Source organism: Rhinopithecus roxellana, chromosome 4 (assembly GCF_007565055.1).
Source record: "Rhinopithecus roxellana isolate Shanxi Qingling chromosome 4, ASM756505v1, whole genome shotgun sequence".
Lineage (NCBI taxonomy): Eukaryota > Metazoa > Chordata > Mammalia > Primates > Cercopithecidae > Rhinopithecus > Rhinopithecus roxellana.
The window spans coordinates 46,630,682-46,655,772 of NC_044552.1; the positions used below are offsets into that span (position 1 = coordinate 46,630,682).

Sequence of the window (25,091 nt, forward strand, 5' to 3'; positions counted from 1 at the left end):
GTCCTGGACTTTTTTTGGTGGGTAGGCTATTAATTGTTGCCTCAATTTCAGAGCCTGCTATTGGTCTATTCAGGGATTCAACTTCTTCCTGGTTTAGCCTTGGGAGAGTGTAAGTGTCCAGGAAATTATCCATTTCTTCTAGATTTTCTAGTTGATTTGCGTAGAGGCGTTTATAGTATTCTCTGATGGTAGTTTGTATTTCTGTGGGGTCAGTGGTGATATCCCCTTTATCATTTTTTATTGCATCTATTTGATTCCTCTCTCTTTTCTTCTTTATTAGCCTTGCTAGCGGTCTGTCAATTTTGTTGATCTTTTCAAAAAACCAACTCCTGGATTCATTGATTTTTTGGAGGGTTTTTTGTGTCTCTATCTCTTTCAGTTCTGCTCTGATCTTAGTTATTTCTTGCCTTCTGCTAGCTTTTGAATGTGTTTGCTCTTGCCTCTCTAGTTCTTTTAATTGTGATGTTAGAGTGTCAATTTTAGATCTTTCCTGCTTTCTCTTGTGGGCATTTAGTGCTATAAATTTCCCTCTACACACTGCTTTAAATGTGTCCCAGAGATTCTGGTATGTTGTATCTTTGTTCTCATTGGTTTCAAAGAACATCTTTATTTCCGCTTTCATTTCGTTATGTACCCAGTAGTCATTCAGGAGCAGGTTGTTCAGTTTCCATGTAGTTGAGCGGTTTTGATTGAGTTTCTTAGTCCTGAGTTCTAGTTTGATTGCACTGTGGTCTGAGAGACAGTTTGTTATAATTTCTGTTCTTTCACATTTGCTGAGGAGTGCTTTACTTCCAATTATGTGGTCAATTTTGGAATAAGTGTGATGTGGTGCTGAGAAGAATGTATATTCTGTTGATTTGGGGTGGAGAGTTCTATAGATGTCTATTAGGTCCGCTTGGTGCAGAGATGAGTTCAATTCCTGGATATCCTTGTTAACTTTCTGTCTCGTTGATCTGTCTAATGTTGACAGCGGAGTGTTGAAGTCTCCCATTATTATTGTATGGGAGTCTAAGTCTCTTTGTAAATCTCTAAGGACTTGCTTTATGAATCTGGGTGCTCCTGTATTGGGTGCATATATATTTAGGAGAGTTAGCTCTTCCTGTTGAATTGATCCCTTTACCATTATGTAATGGCCTTCTTTGTCTCTTTTGATCTTTGCTGGTTTAAAGTCTGTTTTATCAGAGACAAGGATTGCAACCCCTGCTTTTTTTTTGTTCTCCATTTGCTTGGTAGATCTTCCTCCATCCCTTTATTTTGAGCCTATGTATGTCTCTGCATGTGAGATGGGTCTCCTGAATACAGCAGACTGATGGGTCTTGACTCTTTATCCAGTTTGCCACTCTGTGTCTTTTAACTGGAGCATTTAGTCCATTAACATTTAAGGTTAATATTGTTATGTGTGAACTTGATCCTGCCATTATGATATTAACTGGTTATTTTGCTCGTTATGTGATGCAGTTTCTTCCTAGCCTCGATGGTCTTTACGTTTTGGCATGGTTTTGCGATGGCTGGTACCGGTTGTTCCTTTCCATGTTTAGGGCTTCCTTCAGGGTCTCTTGTAAGGCAGGCCTGGTGGTGACAAAATCTCTAAGCATTTGCTTATCTGTAAAGGATTTTATTTCTCCTTCACTTATGAAACTTAGTTTGGCTGGATATGAAATTCTGGGTTTAAAATTCTTTTCTTTAAGAACGTTGAATATTGGCGCCCACTCTCTTCTGGCTTGTAGAGTTTCTGCCGAGAGATCTGCTGTTAGTCTGATGGGCTTCCCTTTGTGGGTAACCCGACCTTTCTCTCTGGCTGCCCTTAAGATTTTTTCCTTCATTTCAACTTTTGTGAATCTGGCAATTATGTGTCTTGGAGTTGCTCTTCTGGAGGAGTATCTTTGTGGCGTTCTCTGTATTTCCTGAATTTGAATGTTGGCCTGCCCTACTAGGTTGGGGAAGTTCTCCTGGATGATATCCTGAAGAGTGTTTTCCAACTTGGTTCCATTTTCCCCCTCACTTTCAGGCACCCCAATCAGACGTAGATTTGGTCTTTTTACGTAATCCCATACTTCTTGCAGGCTTTGCTCATTTCTTTTTCTTCTTTTTTCTTTTGGTTTCTCTTCTCGCTTCATTTCATTCATTTGATCTTCAATCGCTGATACTCTTTCTTCCAGTTGATCGAGTCGGTTACTGAAGCTTGTGCATTTGTCACGTATTTCTCGTGTCATGGTTTTCATCTCTGTCATTTCGTTTATGATCTTCTCTGCATTAATTAGTCTAGCTGTCAATTCTTCCACTCTTTTTTCAAGATTTTTCGTTTCTTTGCACTGGGTACGTAATTCCTCCTTTAGCTCTGATAAGTTTGATGGACTGAAGCCTTCTTCTCTCCTCTCGTCCAAGTCATTCTCTGACCAGCTTTGATCCGTTGCTGGCGATGAGCTGCGCTCCTTTGCAGGGGGAGATGCGCTCTTATTTTTTGAATTTCCAGCTTTTCTGCCCTGCTTCTTCCCCATCTTTGTGGTTTTATCTGTCTCTGGTCTTTGATGGTGGTGACATACTGATGGGGTTTTGGTATAGGTGTCCTTCCTGTTTGATAGTTTTCCTTCTGACACTCAGAAGGACTGTCTGTTGGTCTGTTGGAGATTGCTTGAGGTCCACTCCAGACCCTGTTTGCCTGGGTATCAGCAGCAGAGGTTGCCGAAGATAGAACATTGCTGAACAGCGAGTGTACCTGTCTGATTCTTCCTTTGGAAGTGTCCTCTCAGGGGTGTACTCCACCCTGTGAGGTGTGGGGTGTCAGACTGCCCCTAGTGGGGGATTTCTCCCAGCTAGGCTACTCAGGGGTCAGGGACACACCTGAGCAGGCAGTCTGTCCGTTCTCAGATCTCAACCTCCGCGTTGGGAGATCCACGGCTCTCCCCAAAGCTGTCAGACAGAGTCGTTCGCGTCTGCACCGGCTCCCGCTGCTTCCCCTGTTGGTCTTCAGCTGTGCGCTGTCCCCATAGGCGGAGACTACAGAGACAGGCAGGCTTCCTTGAGCTGCTGTGAGCTCCACCCAGTTCGAGCTTCCCAGCGGCTTTGTTTACCTACTTAAGCCTCAGCAATGGCGGGCGCCCCTCCCCCAGCCTCGCTGCTGCCTTGGGGATAGATCGCCGCAGACTGCTGTGTTAGCAGTGAGGGAGGCTTCGTGGGCGTGGGACCCTCCCGGCCAGGTGTGGGATATATTCTCCTGGTGTGCCTGTATGCTTACAGCGCAGTATTGGGGTGGGAGTTACCCGATTTTGCAGGTGTTGTGTGTCTCAGTTCCCCTGGCTAGGAAAACGGATCCCCTTCCCCCTTGCGCTTCCAGGTGAGGCGATGCCTCGCCCTGCTTCAGCTCTCGCTGGTCAGGCTGCAGCAGCTGACCAGCACCGATTGTCCGGCACTCCCTAGTGAGATGACCCCAGTACCTCAGTTGAAAATGCAGAAATCACCGGTCTTCTGTGTCGCTCGCGCTGGGAGTTGGAGACTGGAGCTGTTCCTATTCGGCCATCTTGCTCCGCCCCCTATCCATAATTTTTCATAGTGATTATATCTCAAAATGATATTTTGAGCTGGGTGTGGTAGCACATATCTGTAGTCCCAGCTATTCAGGAAGCTAAGGAAAAAAGATTACTTCAGCCTAGGAGTTCAAGTAGCTGAGCCTGGGCAAAAGAGCAAGATCTCATCTCTTTAAAAAAAAAAAAAAAAAAAAAAAGATATTTTGAATATGAGTTAAATAAGATATGTTATCAAAATTAATTTCACTTGAGTAATTTAAAATTATATATAATTATATATGTGGCTTACATTTGTTGCTCTCATTATGATTCTACTGGGTAACATTATTGTATAGTGAGAACACAATGACATAAAACAATCAAACGTTTTCTGGAGGACTAGGTATAACTATAGAATAGCTAGCTGACTTGCCCTGACTTCTGTTTGCTACATTAAGATCAATCTCTGCCAGTCATAAGCAAAACACAGGCTGCAACTAGGCTGACTAAAGGAAGTGCTTCAAGTCTACTATAAATGTGCTTGTTTTTACAACATTTTACTTGGGAATCAAGTTTTTATATTTAAGCCATAGTTTGCCATTTATACTGTTAGGGAAGCAATCTTGAATTCTGATTAGCTTGGTAGTAACCTGAATTGTTTCTCTGGGGACAAAGAAAGCTGTGGCATGTTTATCTGGAAGGCTTTGGGGCTGCTTGGCCAACCTCAACCTCAATACCTAATTGCAACTGTCCATTCTTCTCCTCTTTGTAAGAAGCCATAACAGACAGGATGCAAATGTGGCTTATAGCAAAATCCTAAGCCAGAGTGGAAAGAATTCCTCCCTTATCCTCAGGGGGTATCTCTCTGCCCTCCACCCCCCACCAGCAGACAGAGTTTCTGAGGTTCATAAAACATATTTCCATTCTTTGTCAAGCATTTCCCAGTACTCTTAAGACTAAACAGGTTAACACCATTTACTCCTTTCTATCTGGCAGGCTACAGTTTATCATATTTTTTAAACTAGCATAAAATAAAAAAGCAGTGAAGAAAGCATCACAAATAATCAAAACTGATCTCTGCATCGAGGAAACATATTTATTCGGACCATTAAAAAGTAAGCTAATACATCTTTCAAAATGAACTGTAATCTCCTACATCATTCCATAAAAGTATACCAAGTTCCAATACAACCTTTTCACATAAAGCCAGGTGTAATAATAGCACAAATGGAAAAACAATTTCAGGAAGAGGAAATAAACGTTTCTGTACATTACCCATATATCTATTTTTGCAATCACAATTTTACCCACTGTGGGTGTTAAAAAAAACAAACAAACAAACCCTATCCACATAAACTAGGCCACTCAGACATTTAGAAAGCACAGTCCCTGCACTTTGGATTTGTAGGGTGGGTAGGAAATCAAAGGAGCCAAAGCTACAATGTATCATTTCCTGCAGTGAAGGATATCACAGGAAAATTCAGTCAACAGCTGTCACCACTGAAATTGAAATGAGTTTGGGTTTTATTCTCCAGCGAAATCCCTAGTAAATGGTATCCAACTTGTATTAGCCCAGGTGATTTTCTCTGCAGTTATTCCAAATGAGAACACAATCAATAAAATTCTGTTTTAAATTGGTTGAATGTAGATTATTTTTCCACAAGCATAAATTTTATTCAACTTTATTTTTTAAAAAGTCTCCGCAGAAAACTACCATCACACAACATGCAGTATAATGACCTATTTTTCTTTATAACTGGGAGAAATTGTATGATTCCAAGAGGCTAAAATATCCAATAAAAATCAGGACCATATGGGTTTCCATATCAGGTGGGAACTATAAATGGTGCAACTGCTACTTTATTTTATGTTTCCTCATCTTCCCTATGTGGTCCATATTTTCCTATTTATTCCAAGTTATAACCAAAATCCAATGAACTCCAAGATAAATGAAACTTGCATCTCATTTTTCTATAAAAATATCTGTACATTTGTCAAAAGACATTGAACTATATCCTTTAAATAGGTGGATTTTTTGTATATAAATTGTACCTCAATAAAACTGATTTTAAAAGTAAAATACACACATACACCCCTATAATATATATTCAAACTACAGCTTTACATAGCTATTTTCACCATATAACTTTAAGACTCCAACAAACATACCGATTTTCATGAGTAAAAAATTTATGTTCCTTTACTCTCTATATTCTTAGCATATATTATGGTAATATAATGAACCCTAATAAAGATGGTTTTGGTTTTGGGTTGTGTCCAGGATAGTCAAATGACTACAATAAAGAAAGGATTCACAATAGGGTAGTCACGAAAAAGTGAGAGGCCGAGGGAATAAAGTTCCAACATCCAGCAAAATTAATACGTTAAAATGATAGACAATGTCTTCCCATTCCCCCACAAATAATTTACACAATGTAGAATGCTTCTGAGACAAGCTATTACACATTTATGGCATTCTAGGATTATCCCCACATTTGTTCCCCAATAACTGCCACAATGCTTTGGGAACTTTGGTGGGAGTGCTGGAACAGTTAATGAGGACGATTACTAAAAGTCATAGTCCAACAGTCGTGTTACATCCTTTCCTTACACACCCCTTTAGTCTCACATAGCCATTGACAATGCCTCATAATGTTTAAGGGTCTCATTTCATAGATCAAAAGAGCAAGGTATGTAACAGTTTTGTTTCTGGTTTTGTTTTTGAATACAAGTGGTCAACATCTGAATACGTCATTGGTAAGAAAAAGAGGGAGCGCTTATGAGATCACATAGAGGAAGAGAAAGTACTCTCTGCCTTCCATGATTAGTTCCTGATTGCATGAAGAAGAGTCCCAAGTCCCAAAACTAAAGACAAAAACAGCAGTACATTTCTACAAAGATAAAAAGCATTTCTTTACCATAGTTATCCTTTGGAAATAAAAGAAACTCCATCAGCTTTTTGCCCAAATTACCATCTCATTCAGTCTCAATATTTAGCACCTCAGAAAACAGAATTAAAGGAAAAAATTTTTAATCTGAAAGTTTCTATAATTCATTCATTCATTCATTCATTCAAGTGTTTACTGAGGTCCTATTATGCCATTCTCATAAGTAATGGGGAGATAGTGGTAAACAAGATGGCCAAATTCCTTCATCTCATGGAGCTCATACCCTAGGCAAAAAAATACTGAACAAGCAAACAAATTAAAATGACCATTCCAACTGGTGATGTTGCTGTGAAGAAAACATAACATAGTGAGATAATATTATAAAGCACTTGTGAGGGTGACTTTACATTGGATGATTAAGGACACGCCTCAGTAAGACCTAAGAAGATGCACCACTATACACATTTTTGTTTGTTTCCACCACTGTACACATTTGATGACTGCTCCTGGTGGATTGTATGTATGCAGTAAGTCAAGAACCAAGACACCGCTACAAAAGTGGGCATTTAAAATTCATCTTGTATTATCTTTTCTAGCACTACTTTCTACATAGTAATCAGAAACAATTGAGAGTGCATTAAACTTTTGGTGAGTCTTGGTAGTCTGCCTTTCCTCAGTTCAATTTATTGAATTTTGTTTTGTGTTTACTCTGAGGAAATAAAGGTTAATTGGTTCTGGAATGCCAGGGAGTGCTCTTAGGTTAACAAAACATTTAGACTCACAAGAATATGCCACAGGCCACTTGTGGCATCAGTTTACTTGGAAAGATCCAGGATAGGAATCGCAGCTTGCTAGCTGGGCAGCTTCAAGTATTCCTCTTCTATGGAATCCTTACCACAGTCCTGCACAGGTGGATAGCTCATTCAGGTACAGAAGCAAAATCCCCACCAGTAGATATGACAGCTGCCCTGACTTAGGGGCCTCATGACCCTCAGTAGCCACAATTGCTTATAACAACTCCATATGTATAGCTTTTCCAGGGCTACCTCAGATTTGAAACTCTAAGCCCCACTACTATGATTTTTAAAAAGTATGTAATTATTTAAATATATTTCAAATACAATATGGAACTACACTATCAAATACAGTAACCATTAAGTAAAATCGGTTATTGAAATTGAAATTTTAATTAATTTAAAATTCAGTTCTTTAGTAGCACTAGCCATGTTTCAAACACTCAATAGCTGTAAGTGGCTATTTGCTACTGGGTTAAACAGTACAGGTATAGAACACTTCCATCATCACAGAAAGTTCTATTACATAGCATTCAACAAGTTACTTTTCGTTGCTAATACATCATAAATACTGCCACAATGCTTTCTCAGGCCTTTTAAGAATATTGTATCCCATAACATCATTATTATTTTGTACTTTGTTAGCGTTTTACGACTAACACAGTGTAAAATCACTAATTTTCTTCGTTACTTAACCAGACAGCAATCAATGTTTTAAAGAAACCCAACGAGTGAATAGGAAATTTAACAACTGCAGATATTAAAATTACTAAAAAAGCGTAAGAAATCATAAATTTTACTTTCCAGGAAGGCTCCCAGTATCCGGTATCCACAAGCCACAAATTCCTGGGAAACTTTGGAGTCAGAGGACTAAGGGAAATCTACAATATCTGGTTGAAGATAAGCTACAAGACCACTGTGACAGGCAAAGTTTCATTATTTCCAGGATTCTATGTGCTCTCATATAATCACATACCTCCACTATGCCAAGAGTCATCATGATTTCTTATAATTACTTTAGTTAAAATTATCTTTTTACTGATAACTATTCAGTCCTACAAAGGCAGAAATAAATGCATCCCTAGAATCTAACACCATGTGAGGCAACCAGTAAGAGTTCCTTTAATATGTGTTCAATAAACAATAAATAAAACAAACTCTTAGAATGCTAAAAGGTGTGTGAGCATGTATTACTGAACAGCTCTCACAAAGTACCTCCACACATCTCAGCCACTATATATAACCTTATTACAAAGTCTACTAGTTACAGCAGTGTTTATTTGCCTCGTTCTAGGTAGCTGGTTGGTAACACAGGAAAGATTTTTCTATCTTCCTTCTATATCATTAAACAGAAAATCGGTAACTTTTTATATTTCTTTAAGAATCCATTTCTTATACCTTTTTTCAACTTTAAGATATATTAAACTAGCAAAGTGAATTAACTACAGAACTCCAGGAAACGTTAGTATTCTATGTAAATTAAGAATGGTGACTTACATGTAAAACTGATGAAAAGTGATACAAAAAGCTGTTTTCACTCCATACTCCCACCTCAAAAGAACACCTTCACTATAAGAGGATGAATAAGTGACCTTCCAAATATGCTCTAATTCCTGGATCCTCTGAATGTGTTAGGTTACATGGTAAAAGGGGCTCTGCAGATGTAATTAAGGATCTTAGATGAAAAGATTATCCTGGATATTCCTGTAGTCTGATCTAATCGCATGGACCTTTAAAAGCAGAAAACTTTCTCAGGTTGGAGGCAGTGTGACACAGCAGCGTAAGTTAGAGATATCTGAAATATGGGAAGGCTCTGAGATGGGACCCACAGGCAAGGACTACAGAGGCCTCTAGGAAATCATGGAAAGCATGAGAAGGAATGTGGGCAGCCTCTAGGAGGAAAGACCAGGCTTCAACTGACACCCAGCATAAAAACAGGATCTCCAACAACTTAAATAACCTTGGAAGTAAATTCTTCCCCAGAGCCTCCAGTAAGCAACATAAGCCTTGCTGGTACCTTGATTTTAGCCTGGCAAGACCCAGGTCTGATTTCTTTTTGTTTTTTGTTTTGTTTTGTTTTGTTTTTTTAATATACTAAAACTTTTTATTTTTTTAAGACTTCATTTTTTTTATTATTATTATTTTTTTATTATACTTTAAGTTCTAGGGTACATGTGCATAACATGCAGGTTTGTTACATATGTATACTTGTGCCATGTTGGTGTGCTGCACCCATCAACTCGTCAGCACCCATCAATTCGTCATTTATATCATGTATAACTCCCAATGCAATCCCTCCCCCCTCCCCCCTCCCCATGATAGGCCCCGATGTGTGATGTTCCCCTTCCCGAGTCCAAGTGATCTCATTGTTCAGTTCCCACCTATGAGTGAGAACATGTGGTGTTTGGTTTTCTGTTCTTGTGATAGTTTGCTAAGAATGATGGTTTCCAGCTGCATCCATGTCCCTACAAAGGATGCAAACTCATCCTATGGCTGCATAATATTCCATGGTGTATATGTGCCACATTTTCTTAATCCAGTCTGTCACTGACGGACATTTGGGTTGATTCCAAGACTTTGCTATTGTGAATAGTGCCGCAATAAACATACGTGTGCATGTGTCTTTATAGCAGCATGATTTATAATCCTTTGGGTATATACCCAGTAGTGGGATGGCTGGGTCATATGGTACATCTAGTTCTAGATCCTTGAGGAATCGCCATACTGTTTTCCATAATGGTTGAACTAGTTTACAATCCCACCAACAGTGTAAAAGTGTTCCTATTTCTCCACATCCTCTCCAGCACCTGTTGTTTCCTGACTTTTTGATGATTGCCATGCAAATCAAAACCACAATGAGATACCATCCCAGGTCTGATTTCTAACCTACAGACTGTGAGATAATAAATGGGCATTGTTTTAATCCACTAAATGTGTGGTAATTTGTTAAGGCTGGAATAGAAAACTAATACACTGGTCACTTTTTATTTTCTTTATATAAAAATACTAGTGTCATTGCTAAATATCAGGGAATATGTATACATGTACTCACGCATATAGACATATGACATGAGTGATTTTTAAATATTCTAAAGGAGTGTTTGATAAAATGGCTATAAAGGCTCTAATCTACACACACTAACAAGCTTTAAAATTCGGCTTCCTCAATTCCACCTTTTTTAAGTCACTTCTTCCCTTGTTAAGAACTCTGCCACTTTCTCACTTGGGCAAGATGGCATTTTTAGACTAATGAACTTCCCTGTATTTTCAAAGCTATACACCACCTAGGCTGCTGCTGTTCTTCGTTCTTATCTCCATCTGATCTGCTGCAAAACATCTATGCTGTAATTCCTTCTACATAAAGTTACTACAGTATTTCTTCTCCTCAGTACTTTGAACACACAGAAACTGTTCACATTCTATAATTTTTCACCACAGGTTTATTCAACCCAGAAAGCTACACATATCTGATAAAATGGCCATGGTTAAGTAAAAGTAGATATATCTATTCTTGATTGACTATTACGCAGATACTTAAAATTAGACTCATGAAAATCAATTTTCTACTTTATTACGTAGTTTTAACATATTAAGTGAAAAATTTAAAAGTTAACCACTTTATAATTACATTAAAGTATGCATCAAGTTTACAAAAGAAGCTTAGCAGTGGTTGTATTAGGGAGGGAGGTGATTTTATATGTTGTGACTATACATTTTACCAAAAACATTAAATGACATTAATTTGTTACATAATCCACATGCAGATACTGCTTCTTGTAAGACTTCCCACCACTCTTTACTATCTACTTGATTAACTTGCAGCAACTATTCCGGTGCAGACTTGGGTATGTGTGTGGGTGGGGAGAGGGGTGCTGTTTATCAACTTTGGCCCTCTTTCCCCTTAAAAATATAAACATCGTGAGTTAAGGGACCACATCTATTCTTCTGTACATAATCAGTACCAATTATAGTGCCCTTAACACAATGAGCTGATTCTAACAAAATGCTGACTATTCACAAGTACACCTCTAAGAAGGCATTAACATTTTCCATACAGATGTGAAAAAATTATAATTCAAAGCTGACAATGGAAAACAATATATTCTAATTTATTAATATCTTACACAGCTCCTGGAAAACCTTCACTATAATCACTGAACTAAAAGCTTGTGCTGCTGCATGTAGAAAAGGAAATAAATGTTCAAGGTACTGCCAGAGACTGGAAACAGGTGATGAGAAAGAGCTAACAAACAACTGAAGCATGTGGACCAGGCTAATGAGGCTTTCATTTCAGCCCTCAATTGATGAAGCCCCTATCTACTAAACCATTTTCTGGCATTTATTTTCATATTTACCACAATAGACACATGAATGCCCACACAATTTTCTGATTTCAAAATGAGAACTAATTCAAAAAGAAAACAATGATAACTGTACCACTGTGGATAGTAAGAAAAGCTTTCTTACAGAGATTACATGTCTGATAAAAAATTTGTGAAAGCATGCTCTTTAGAAGAGTAAGTAGAAATGTGTGCATATTAATCAAATGTACCGCCTTAGGAAAAGGAATTTTACAAAAGTAGTCTGTAATAATACCAACTGAAGGAATATGCTTTCATTACTTTAAATGATTTTAAAATAAAGGTTTGTATAAACATCTGCTTGCAAAATCAGTATGCATTAAAAGTTAATCCATATGATGCAGTCCAAGTACTTACTATAAGTAATACTTGTCTTTCTTAGCTTGTTTTATCTTTGTTTGATTTCTAATTCATTCTTGGGCTGAAATATGCTCACAAAATTGTGGTGTGACAAATACACATTTTTAAAATGAGTTATTATTTAATGACAAAACATTAAATAATAGCAATTGGCCGGGTGCGGTGGCTCAAGCCTGTAATCCCAGCACTTTGGGAGGCCGAGACGGGCGGATCACGAGGTCAGGAGATCGAGACCATCCTGGCTAACACGGTGAAACCCCATCTCTACTAAAAATACAAAAAACTAGCCGTGCGAGGTGGCGGGCGCCTGTAGTCCCAGCTACTCCGGAGGGTGAGGTAGGAGAATGGCGTGAACCCGGGAGGCGGAGTTTGCAGTGAGCTGAGATCCGGCCACTGCACTCCAGCCTGGGCAACAGAGCAAGACTCCGTCTCAAAATAATAATAATAATAATAATAATAATAATAATAGCAATTTTTTTTTTGAGACAGGGACTTGCTCTGTTGCCCAGCCTGGAGTGCAGTGGCACGATCCCGGCTCACGACAATCTCCGCCTTCCAGGTTCAAGTGATTCTCTTGCCTCAGCCTCCTGAGTAGCTGGGATTACAGGTGCGTGCCACCACACTGGGCTAATTTTCGTATTTTTAGTAGAGACAGGGTCTCACCATGTTGGCCAGGCTAGTCTCGAACTCCTGGCCTCAAGTGATCTGCCTGCCTCAGCCTCCCAAAGTGTTGGGATTACAGGTGTGAGCCACCGCGTCCAGCCAATAATAGTAACTATTACAGTGATTTATAATATGCTGTCCCCCAATGCACTTCATATCTTGAAGTGGAGGGATAAAGGAGGAAGATACCTACACTGTAGTCATTATTTTTAAGGGGGAAAAATTCTCAATCACACAACTAAAAGTTATCACATGTAGAATATGGGCTGCAAGTTTTCCTCTCTAGTTGCACCTATTTACACTTTATATTTATAAATGAGATAATAAATAAAAATAACCATCTTTATCATACACACTTGCTAGCCTAATACCATTTTTATAAATATTATCCCATGGTACCATAATTAGGATAGCAAAGATACTTATTTACAATAAACTTCTACATTCATGGGAACATATTCCAAGACCTTTATGTATCTCCAAACTACCAAATCAGTGAACAGTATAATTCACCCTAGAAAATGCAGTGCTATATAACTATGAGAATGACAGTAAAGCCACAATGAGATGCAGGCTCCTTAGATTACATGTCTAATCATATGCAATTTGGTGAAAGCAGAAATAATGATTTATACAAATTCTCTCTGAACTTTATGTTATTGTAAATCTAAGTAAGTTTATTTCTTTCAACGGGAAAGTTCCTGGTATCAATTTTGAAAAATGGTAAAGTCTTATGAAATAATTAACTCATCTCTTTTGAGGAGAGGGAAAGGCAGTATTTTTAATTAGAAAAATTAGGTTTTCTTGGCTGGTGCACGGTGAGCATGGTGGCTCACACCTGTAATCCCAGCACTTTGGGAGGCTGAGGCAGGCAGAATACCTGAGGTCTGGAGTTTGAGACCAGTCTGGCCAACATGACGAAACCCCATCCCCACTAAAAATAAAAATATTAGCTGGGTGTGGTGGCATGTGCCTGTAGTCCCAGCTACTCAGGAAGCTGAGGCAGAAGAATCACTTGAACCCAGGAGGAGGAGGGTGCAGTGAGCCGAGGTCATGCCACTGTACTCCAGACTGGGTGACAGAGCGAGATTTTGTCTCAAAAAAAAAAAAAAAAGAAAAGAAAAGAAAAGAAAAATTAGGTTTTCTTAATGAGAACATCATGAGGCTCCATCACCAACCTGTAAAATAGGGATTATGATAAATAACCATCTACCCTCCACACTGGATTGTTCTGAGTATACACCAAAAAGCTAGGTTGGAAAGTACTTTTTTAAACTCCAGTCAGTTTGACTTCCTGGCCTGTCCCCTTCTGCCTTCTAAAACACTGCCCCTTCAATTATTCCCTCTTATTCCCATACTACTCATTTCTGCCTTAACCTGTAAATATGCTCATCTTACCAATCTTAAGGAAAAATTAAAACACTTTCTTCAACCATGAAGCTCACCAATGCAGTCCTTTTTCGTTACATGTCCTCAGAATTAAGCTCTACCAAGAGTAGCCTACTCCCTATATCTCCACAGCCTCATTTCTTATTTATTCCTCAAATCCTCATAAGACTTGGACTTGTATCCATACCATCAGCACCTATCATCACACTAATCTTTTTTGTTCAAGGCTCCTCCCTGGTATTTTTACTGGTTTCTCATATCCCAACTCCCGCACTGCCCATCACAAGTCATTTAAACACTGATATTCTGTGGGTTCAATTCAGAACCCTTCACCCTTTTCTTGTCTCTCTATACTCTCTTCCTGAGTGATCTCAACCATTCCTTTTATTTTAACCAAGACCTGCACAGTGATGATTAGCAAATGTCTCCCTGATGTAAACCTCACTCTTCAACCGTGGGTCTGTATTCAACTACTTACTAAACATCCCCCACATACATCACCACAGGTATCTCAAGCTTAAAATGTCTGAAACTACTGAAATTACCATCTAAGCAATCATATTCATTCCCTAATTGCCTTGTCTTCCTTTCTTTATTCTCCTTCTTAGTTAATGACAACATTATCCCTCAAGTGAGATTATGGTTCAGTCCACTCAGCCTGAGAAAGCTGACTGATAAGAATAAAACAACAACAAAAGAATAAATTTCAGTCCAATCTGAGCTCCCACTGTGAGCCACTACTGTGCTAGAATGCACGGAAACCAAAACAATTAAGTCATGGCCCAATTACTTAAGGAGATAATTCCACGAGGGAGACAGTTCAATTAATAAAATTATGTACATTGTATTTAATTCTGATAGAAAATGTTACAAATTTTATAACTTGTTCAAGTGCCTATCTCTCAAATGAAATCAAACCTAACTCCCTGAAAACAGAGATTGTGTGCTTTCTTTTAATTCTAAGCACATAATAGGCACTAACTAATGAGTGAATGGATGATACTAATGAATTAAAAACATAGTTGTACTGCCATAAGATATTGAAACACGATGTTTTTCTGTACTTGAGAATTGGATTCAACTAAAAAAGTTTGGACACCTCACTTCTGCAGTCTCAAAATAATATATATTGCTAAGCAGTATTTCAGATTATTTGATTGGCAGTGTTACTCTAATTCTCTTTGAGTCTCTAAATCCTGTAAAATGATTTGAGAATTTCTCTGTATTGCTACTTCAATTTTTACAGGTATTTTGTATTATCTCCCAAATTAGTTTTATTGACAAATTTAATTGAAATGCTACTCATCATTCCTCTTTCCTCATCAGAGCCAATAAATAAAATCAGACCTAATAATGATCTCGGTATCAACCTCCTAATGTCCATCCACCTCTAGGTAACATTTAAATTACACAGTTCATGCAAATCAATTTTTTTCTAACAAAATTATTATTAGAATTTCTCAAACCAAATAATATTATTTCCTATTTAGAACTAAGCAAAAGGAAGATAAAACAAAAACATTACATTTAGACAAGCAAAAGCAACAATTCAATATTCTTGAAAGGCCTACCACAAGGTTACTTTGTAGAACAGGAAGTGTCATGCACATCAGATGCCACCCGACATATAGATGTCTCTGACATGGTAATAAAATGAGAAACCGTTTGGTTTAATAATAATAAAAAAGCAACATCAGTGGGTGCACATTACATGTAGCATCTAGTCCTGGTTGCCTAGCAACCAGTCATGAGTGAACTCCACAGAGAATAAAAGCCCTTAAATGAATGTACAGTTTGTGCAACTTTCAAGGACTCGAAGAGATGTGTCAGTAGTTAATCTAAATTCTAGCTGGCAATTACCATACTCAGATGGAGGAAGGAGAATCCATCATTATCTCTCAGCATCAACTGTGAGATTAACTAGAAGTGAGATTCTACCCTTTAGGTTTTTACCTTTTGAACCAGTGGTTTTCTAGGAAAAAAATTATGACATTATGATTTATGAATTATAAAAGCTTTATGCAGAAAAAAACAACAAAATTTCACTAATACAACTTGCATTCATTCATTCAACAAAACATATAATACCTATCATACGCCAGATACTGTCTCAGCTACTGAAAACACAAATATGAACATCACTTTACAAGCTTTCAAACATACTATAATGGAGAAATCAAACAGTAAACAAACAATAACAATATCACAAATTCTGTAATACAGAGGAAGGCATGGGATATTATGAAAATATCTATAAGAGACTTCCAATTCAGACTACGGAGGTGAACTAATAAATGGTCAGGGAAAACTTATCAGAAGAGGTAATGCTTGAGATGAGTCTTAAAAGACAAGCAAAAGTTGTTATAAAAGCGGAGCATGGGGAGAATATAAACAGATTTGCGTATTTATATACATCTACAATATACTTTAAATATAAATAAAATATACATATTGTATATATTTAAAATATTTTAAAATTGTATTAAATACATTTAAAATACCTTAAAATTATATTAAATACATTTAAAATGTTTAAAATTATATATATAGTATATATATATAAATTTACATAAATAGAAGTGGCAGAAGGAAAAATATTTGGAAGGTCATAGAGGTGAGTGAGCCAAAAGCATGTTGTGTTAAAGGAACTTCATGGCATTTGGTGAAATTAGGATCTCAGTGTTAAAACAGGAGTCCAAAGAGACAGACAGCCCAGGCCTCTTCCAGAAGGACCTCTTATGCCAGGCTAAGAAGTTCCGGCTTCCTCCAGAATGAAATTGGAGAGGCAGAGATGGGTCTTAAGCCAAGGAATAATATAAACACATATGGCAATGATGTAAAATATATTAGAAAGGGCAAAGCAAACAGACAAGAGGCTATGATAGCAAGAGATAAACTCAAGAGATAAAACTGCCAACAGAGTTGAATGCGGCAGGTGGGCATTAAGCAACAGACTCAAAAATAATTTCTGAGATTCTTAACTCACTAACACAGAGCTCTAGTACATTTAACAATCATGTATAAATGTTGTTATATATAAAAATGTATGCTATTCAGTCCCTGCTGAAATATTAGATTTGATCAACCCTCCCTTCTTCCTAACCCAACAAAACAATTATACAAAGGTTATAAAGCTGTCTGGGAAGGAATAGTTACTGGAGAGCAGGAAGAAAAGGCAAGGAAAGGGGAGAGGGGAGGAAGAAATAAAGGAAAAATAAAGAAAACTAAAATATACCAGAAAGTAAAATCTATCCACACTTCTGAAAGAGAAGTTTAAAAAGAATTTTTCAAAACCATAAAGGAAAACACTATTGGTGCTTGACTATATAAAACTTGAAAATGTAGGTATGTTGACTAATACAATTTTAGAATTTTAGAAAAAAAGTAGGTAACAAATACAACAAAGTTACTATCCTTTAAAGTTTGTAAGAGCAAATAAGATCAGGAGATGCTATCAATAAGTGAGCAAAGAATACAGGTAGTTAATCCCACCTCAAAATAAGGAAAATGAATTATTATTACCAACAAAATGCACAGGATCAAATAGTATCTCTATGTCTAACCCATTAGCAACTGTTTTGACTGCCCTGTCTTGTTTAGAGTATAGTAACATGGCAGTCTTATACAAATATGAGTGTATAGGTAGAATAGGATTTTGAAAAAGAAATATACATATATACTTAAATCTTTAAAATGGTTCACACCCTTTGACAAAGTAATTTCAATTCTGAAAACCTACCCTAAGAAAATGATCTAAAATAAACAGATAAAGGTTAACATATAGCATTGTTTTACAGTAAGAAAAAAAACTGGAAATGGTCTAAAGCTTCCCAAAAGGAGATAAATATGCTACAGTACAGATATACAAGAAAATATAATGTAGTCACTAACAACAATGCTTTTAGAAAGATTTTAATACTAAGGTAAAAAATATTACAATGTTTATAAAAATGGAAAAAAAATCGTCACACAAACTATAAATTCAACACTAAGTAAAAAACAACAACAACAATAACAAAAACATAGAAAGGCAGGGTGTGGTGGCTTACCCCTGTAATCCCAGCACCTTCGGAGGCTGAGGCAGGTAGATCACCTGAGGTCAGGAGTTCGAGACGAGTCTGGCCAATATGGCGAAACTCTCTCTCTACTAAAAATACAAAAATTAACCAGGCTAGGTGCCCCGCACCTGTAATCCTAGCTACTCGGGAAGCTGAGGCACAAAAATTGCTTGAACCCGGGAGGCAGAGGTTGCAGTGAGTGGAGATCGCATCACTGCTCTCGAGTCTAGGCAACAGAGCAAGATTCCATCTCAAAAAATAAAAAATTTAAAAAAATTAAAATTAAAATAAAAACATAGAAAGGATAAATATTATTTCTGAGCAGTAATGATAGTTTTTTTCCTTTTCCTTTCCTGTATTTTCTAACTTTATTTTTTAAATAATGAGACTATATGATGTTTGTATTTAGAAATGAACTCCATCCATCTCATCTATCCTCAATAAAAGTATGCCTTAACCTTGTATTTACAAAAATAGCTCATTCGAGATCTTTCTATAAAGTTAGTTATCTCCACTCATTTAACTTAAACTTATCAAGCAGTTCTGCACACTGTTGTTGAATTAAAAGAGCTATCTACAGTGCCCTAAAGTCAAGGGTAACAAGTACATGGTATTAAGAACTTCAATTGGAATAATGGAATGAAAGCAAGAAAAAAAGTAAGTTTTTAGTAATCAAAGAGGTTTCACCACTTTAATACACTTTATTCACTTTACTGCACTTGGATTTATAAGCATAACAAGGCTGTGCCTTTGTATTACCTGAGGTGGTTGAGCAGAGGCTGAAGTCTTTCATCAGACTGCACAGCAGGCAACGACCTGGCTGTTAACTAAAAGCAGGGAAGAAAATTAGTAAAAACAGCAAAGGCTGAACACCGAACATATTTGAATACTAAATGTAAAACGAGTTGAAGAGCAGATAAGGAGGCAATACTTAAAAATACAAGGTTACGTTTCTCTTTTTTCAAATCAAGAAATTATATAAAAACCTGACACATTACGTGATCAAAGTTAGCTACATGGTTCTAAGGACATAGGATATGTCACTAAGTTTAAAAGTAAAGAAAAAGGTGAGCAAAACAGAGAGTAAAAGGGAGTGTCCTGAGTTCATGAAAAAGCATTCACTTATAAGACTATTATCTTTGTAAATAAAAATGTAAAAACTTCTAAATGTAAAATTGTATAACAACCAATCTTGTAGCACTGAGTCCTAAGATGATGAAGAAATTGGGAAAAGAAATTCTGATTTATAGCTAAGCCACTGTGAAACTGGTTACATATAGAAGTGTATGGACTTCATTCTGTCAGCCGCATGACTATAAGGAAAGAAGAGTATCTTTTAAGTATACAGAAGCAACTCAAAGTATTTAATATTGAAATATGACCTCAAATTGAGCTAGGAAATAAGAAGTCAGAGCCAATACTGTGTACCAACTTGACAGCATATCATCAAAATGTGAATTTCTGATCTATTTTATTACAATATTAATTATATATCTATATATCTGTATTTTCTTCTATGTTCTTAAGAGAATGTCTTTTTATAAGAATTTGACACAAGGAAATTAAAGACATCCATTCAAAGTAATCTGACAGTTTGAGGTAAACTTAATAAAACATCAAAACAAAAATAAAAGATAAATCTCTTCAGGATTCAATTATGATCAAAATGGTTCTCATATTTTACTAATCAATCATTTAACAATTCACAAAAAAAAAAACCTTAAGGCAAGCAACAAACTGAAAGATACCCTTTGGGTTTATATAGTGTATCCTCTTTTTAATTTTTTTAATACATTAATTACAATTTCCTAATGGAAAACAGACATTTAATTCATCAAATCTAATTATATTATGCAAATAAAAATAAAACTATCATCTAAAAATATCTTTTATATTTTTGAAAAAAGGTTGACCAAAGTGCCATATATGAAGTCACTTTTATTAAATAATTTCTAATGATAATGGAGAAGTTTTCCCAATTTTGTACAAGAGTCAACACGTCGACAAAGTTACTACTTTAAAATACGATAAAGTGAGACAATTAATCTGCTGTAATTTTAGCACAATCAACACACTTTCAGTATCCCTGAGAAATGCTAAGTCTTGTATTTTGTAACATGAAAGATGTTATCAAGGTTATCAAATTCTATAAACAAAACACTTGAATACTTTAATACATCCTTTATCTGTTAATGTCAAATCTTGTTACAAAATGCCATTTTCATTGTTCAAGAGACTTCATGTCTCAGAACCAAAGCTGTTTTCTAAAACGATTTAAATGATTTATCTAGACATTTCAAAAGTCAATTCTCTGAAAACAGAGCACAGAGTGGGCTTTTTCAGTCACTTCTGTCAATCTATATAGTATGCTTTCCAATCAAACTATCTTTTCTAAATAGAGGCAAACAAAAAACACCTCAGTAAGAGCAAAATATTTCTAGATATCTATTCAGTCCATACAGGAAAGATTTTCAAATCTACCCCTTCCTCTTAATTTCAGTCTTCATTTCCTTTTCCCTAAACTATTAATACATCTCCACTGTTATTTCTGCTGCCATTCTTGCCCCTTCCCTAATTTATACCAAGGTCAGAGTGAAATTTTCAAAATGAAAGTTAACCACACCCCTCATTAAAATCATCTAGTAATTCCCTCAGGCTCCCAGGGTAAAGTTATTACATCAGTCTTTCATCAGACATTTTCTTAAAATTTTCCTTTTAGGCGGCATTACTGAAACAATAGGCACTGAATGAGTGACTGCCGATACAGCTTCTGCCAATTCCACAAAACACAATGACAGCACATCAGGTAGAAATTTTCCACAGCTCCAGCTTTCTGGAACACATGTGTTCGATGATACGCATTCTCCCATCCTCCCCTTCCCACCTCCAACTTACTTTCAATATTGAATCTAGCAAGAATGATTCTTAAGACAGGGAGAGGCCAATGCTCTGAGTAAAATTATTTCAAGAAAGATTTTTGAGTTTTCCAAAGGTTTTCTTTTCAACTTTTAAAACAATTAGCATTTACAAAAAAAGCATGCATCTCTCCACGCTAAGGATATGAAGTAATAAAGCTATTCCAAAGCTCTTTAAAGTGGCAAACCCATCTGCTAACCTTTTCCCTCTAAATTTATGCCAAGGAAGAAGTGAAGCTCTGCAGACTGAATCACTTAACATGTTTGCAATTCTGTTTCTCAGATTTTAGCTTATCTTTCTTTTCATCGTATTGGTTCTGTAAATAACTAGGAGAGATCAAACCTCCCTGCTTCCAATCACTGACCTTTGTTGCAGATTAACTGGCCTTCTTTGTTGTCCTTACCTAACTCGGACCAGATGGCACCGAAGACTCCATGACAGTTACATCTTCAGTGTGGAATGTTAAATATCTTTTCAGAAAGAAAAAGACCTCCTTAACTAATCCAATCATTGTAGGTATGCATTAAGCCTAACATAGAAAGATGTTGAAAGTGTGTTAAACTTCCCTACGTTTTGTCTATATAAGCAATCCTAAGTTTTTACACTTTGGAACACTGCCTTCCATTCTTTGGAGCCTGTGTTTTCCATGTGGCCAGTCCAAACTTTTTGCTTGAATAAACCCTCTTTAAACTAGACTGTGACCCTTTTGATTATTTTAGGTTGACAATATGTTAACACTGGTTAATTCCTGGAGGTAAATACGTGAATGTTCTACTATTTTGCACACATTTGTGTTTGCAATAGTTCAAGAGAGGAAGAGAGGGAAGACTGACTTATTTCCTAGCAGGGTAAGGAATGGCTTGGAGGAGGGCAAGCTAAAGTAGAGGCAAAGAGGTCAAAAGGGTGGCACATCCAGTGATCTAGGGATCCAAGATGAAGAACCAAATTACGGCAGAGGCAGTAGCGACAGAAAGGAAGACACGTACCTATGAAATACGTAAAGGTATGCTCCACAGAACTACTATCAGAGAAGGGGAAGATGGAGAGGACATGCAGGTAGGTAGATAATTCTATCAGCTGCAAGACAGTGGGTACAGAAGAGGAAGGTGGGAAATGAAGGAAAATTTAAGTTTCATTTTAGGCACGCTGAATTTGAGGTGCTTTCAACTAAGAAGTAACTAAATATATATGGATGTAGAGACCAGGAGAGATTTAGATTTAGATTTAAGTGTTATCAGCAAATAAGTAGCAGATAAAGCCATGAGCTGGCTAAACCTTCCCATATCATATGCATAAAACAGGGATGTCCAACTGTCATTGAGCTCATTTGGGCACTATGTTGAGGGTTCATTCTGTAGAGAAGAAAAAGTATTATCTTTCTTTCCCATCACTAGGTTCATGACTGAGAGTCCTATAACAAAAGACAGATTAACAAGAGTAAAGCATACAAATTTAAGTTTTACGTGATATGGGAGCCTTCAGAAATGAAGACCCAAAGAAACAGGGAAACGTGTGTTTTTTATGGACAGTTGTGCAAAAGTATCATTGAAGGACAAAAGGATATAGTCTAATGGTAATAAACTGGGGGAAACTTAGCAAGTCCTGTTTATTCAGAATCTTCTCTTTGTCCCTGTGTCTTCAGAGACAAGACAGGTTTAGGAAGGGCACATCTCTGATGAAGGCTTTATAACCTACCTCAGGAGGAGGTCGGCTAGGGTTTATGGCCTGCTTCAGAAGAGGAGCCAGGAGAAGGTGAGAATGACCACCTTGTTTCTGTTGTTCCCTCAAATGCCAAGGAGCATGTCCTAAATGCCATCAGTTACAAGCCCCATCCAGGAAACAGTACAGATTGAAATGTCTGCTCTGGATAAAGAATGGAAGATTAGAGATATCTGTCAGGCATGTGCCATTCTTAATTGGAACAAGAAATTTTGCCGATCGACTTGAAGTTGTGTAACACTGATTTTAAGCAAGTGTAGATTAGTTATAAAACATAACCACTAGCTCCTTTAACTCTTGCTGTACACCTAGAATAAATGAATTTCACTCTGTGAACAAATGTTTCTCTGCCTCCAGCTATGAAGCTGGCTGTTGCTCTTAAAACCCCCTAAAGGAGATTCTGCTGTTAGCCAATTGCTATTTTGAAGTAGAATTGTTTAAAGGGATTGATAAAGGCCTGTAGGAAGAACAGGTTTTTCATGATTTTCTTTTTCAAATGATGAGCACGAAGGGAGGGAAGAATACACAAGGAGGTAAATACGTAAGCAAATACGGCAAATGGTTCTTAGAGAGTTAACAGACATTTTAAATGCAAAGGTGGCCCAGTCTTTTGAAAATGAAGAACAAGAGGGTGGCTTCATTTTAAAATAATAAATCCCTTCTCTGAACTGTTCACCCAACACTGGCGAAATTAAAACACATAAAAATGACAGGAAAACAATGCTCACTTGGAAAATACTGCTCAATTTTGTTCTCTGGTGTTTTTACCCTCTACCACTCACTTCAGCTTCCTTACAAAAACTCAAGAGGAATGACAATATCAAGAAATCCAAGATAGGTAATCAGTACAATTTAGGTCCCTTCTTTTCATATAATATTGCCTATTCGAAGAACCAGAATAGTACTCTCTTACAGTGGTATTAGGGTGGTGGCATTTATTATTTACAAATGACAAAGAGATAAATATTATTTATTATGTAAAATGACAAAGAACCAAATATTTTAATGGAAAACAAATAGGGAATATTTTTCAAAATGTCTTTGCATTCTCCTCATTTCACATAAGATTTGAGATGGCTCCTACTGCATTTTGTAACTCCCACAAGTGCCAACTCAAAATCTAGAAATCTGTTTTTACCAGCACTTTTCTGGTAAATTAAAGATGCATAGGTTATGCTTATATATGTATTCTAAGAGATAAACAATTTATAGATCAGGAAAATTTTTTTTTAAATCAAAAGGCAACAACTTATTTAAACAGACCTCAGAGAAACAAAAAGATATAGCTTTATAGAGAACAGGTTGTTCAACAGAACTATCACTTTTATTACTGGGACCAAGGCAGATGTCAAATAAAATTAACTTTTACAAGCAGCTGCTCTTTTAACTTCATTGATTTTAACAACAGAAAATCCTGTGTCTTTTGAACTACATTTTCTTATAATAGCAACAGATCCCAATTACAAACCCCAAACTGTGAGATTCCACATTACATTTCCCCTTGCTCCTGGAACCAAATTTGTTCTCCAGTTTCATGTCCTCCGTTGGCAGGCTGAGATGCTATTCATCACTAATCATAACAGTCTAGTGTTCAAATGCCCACAGCACTTTTTGGTTTCCACAGGGCTCTCACACACATTAGTTCAGTTGATCTTCACAACAGAGGTGGTTTCATCACTACAATGCTTTGATACATGGAAATTTCTCTATCAGCTGGCTGCAAACATGATTTTCAATATGTAAGCTCTAAAAAGCAACCAACGACCTTGTCAAGCAAAACGCATAGATTCCATTTGAGCTCTAAACATGCCCAAGTAGTTTAATTTCCAAAGAATATTAAACGGTGCAGAGTTAACAAGATATTTCCAGTTCAGGGGTCTGGATGATATGAAGAACCGAGGAAGCAAACCTGGGAATAGTGCAAGCAGACATCCCAGTGCTGATTTTTGATCATGAAACCTATGGTGTGAAAAGAAGCTTGTTATTCAAAGGCTAACCTAAGCACCTTACTGATGCTCTACATCATTTAGAAATGTAAAACAATCGCTTGAGCTAGGGGAAAAAAAGGTATTAAGAGATATGCAGTGATAAATGTACATGGATCACTGACTTTTCCCCCTTAGAGTAAAACACCCATAAAATCATTTTACTTCCAGAGTACCCTGATAATTTGGGTTCAAAATTCTTAAGCTATTATAACAAGCAGTTTCACAATTACATTTCTCATAAGCAAAAGAAAGATCTGGCAAACAGAATTCAATGTATTTTATTTTTTGCATTGGTACTGGACAGCTTGAACTGTCAACCTTTTGTTTAGCCTCTTTAGGAATTGCTCTTATGGAATAATAATGCAGCATGCAGTTGGCATTCCTCATGTTTTACTATGTGTAGGAATTCTACATAAACTCCAGTCCTCGCAATATCACTAACAGGGATATTA

The 25,091-nt window shown here is 36.9% G+C and overlaps 1 protein-coding gene across 2 annotated transcripts in view; it reads right to left on the reverse strand.

Moving 5' to 3' along the window:
* The window catches only part of PRIM2 (DNA primase subunit 2), a 324,570-nt gene that overhangs the window by 136,606 nt on the left and 162,873 nt on the right, over positions 1-25,091 (reverse strand). For both annotated transcript variants that reach the window (XM_030928221.1, XM_030928220.1), the window contains exon 8: positions 18,776-18,843. In XM_030928221.1, the coding sequence (XP_030784081.1) occupies positions 18,776-18,843 (68 nt within the window). The remainder of the gene's footprint in view (positions 1-18,775; positions 18,844-25,091) is intronic.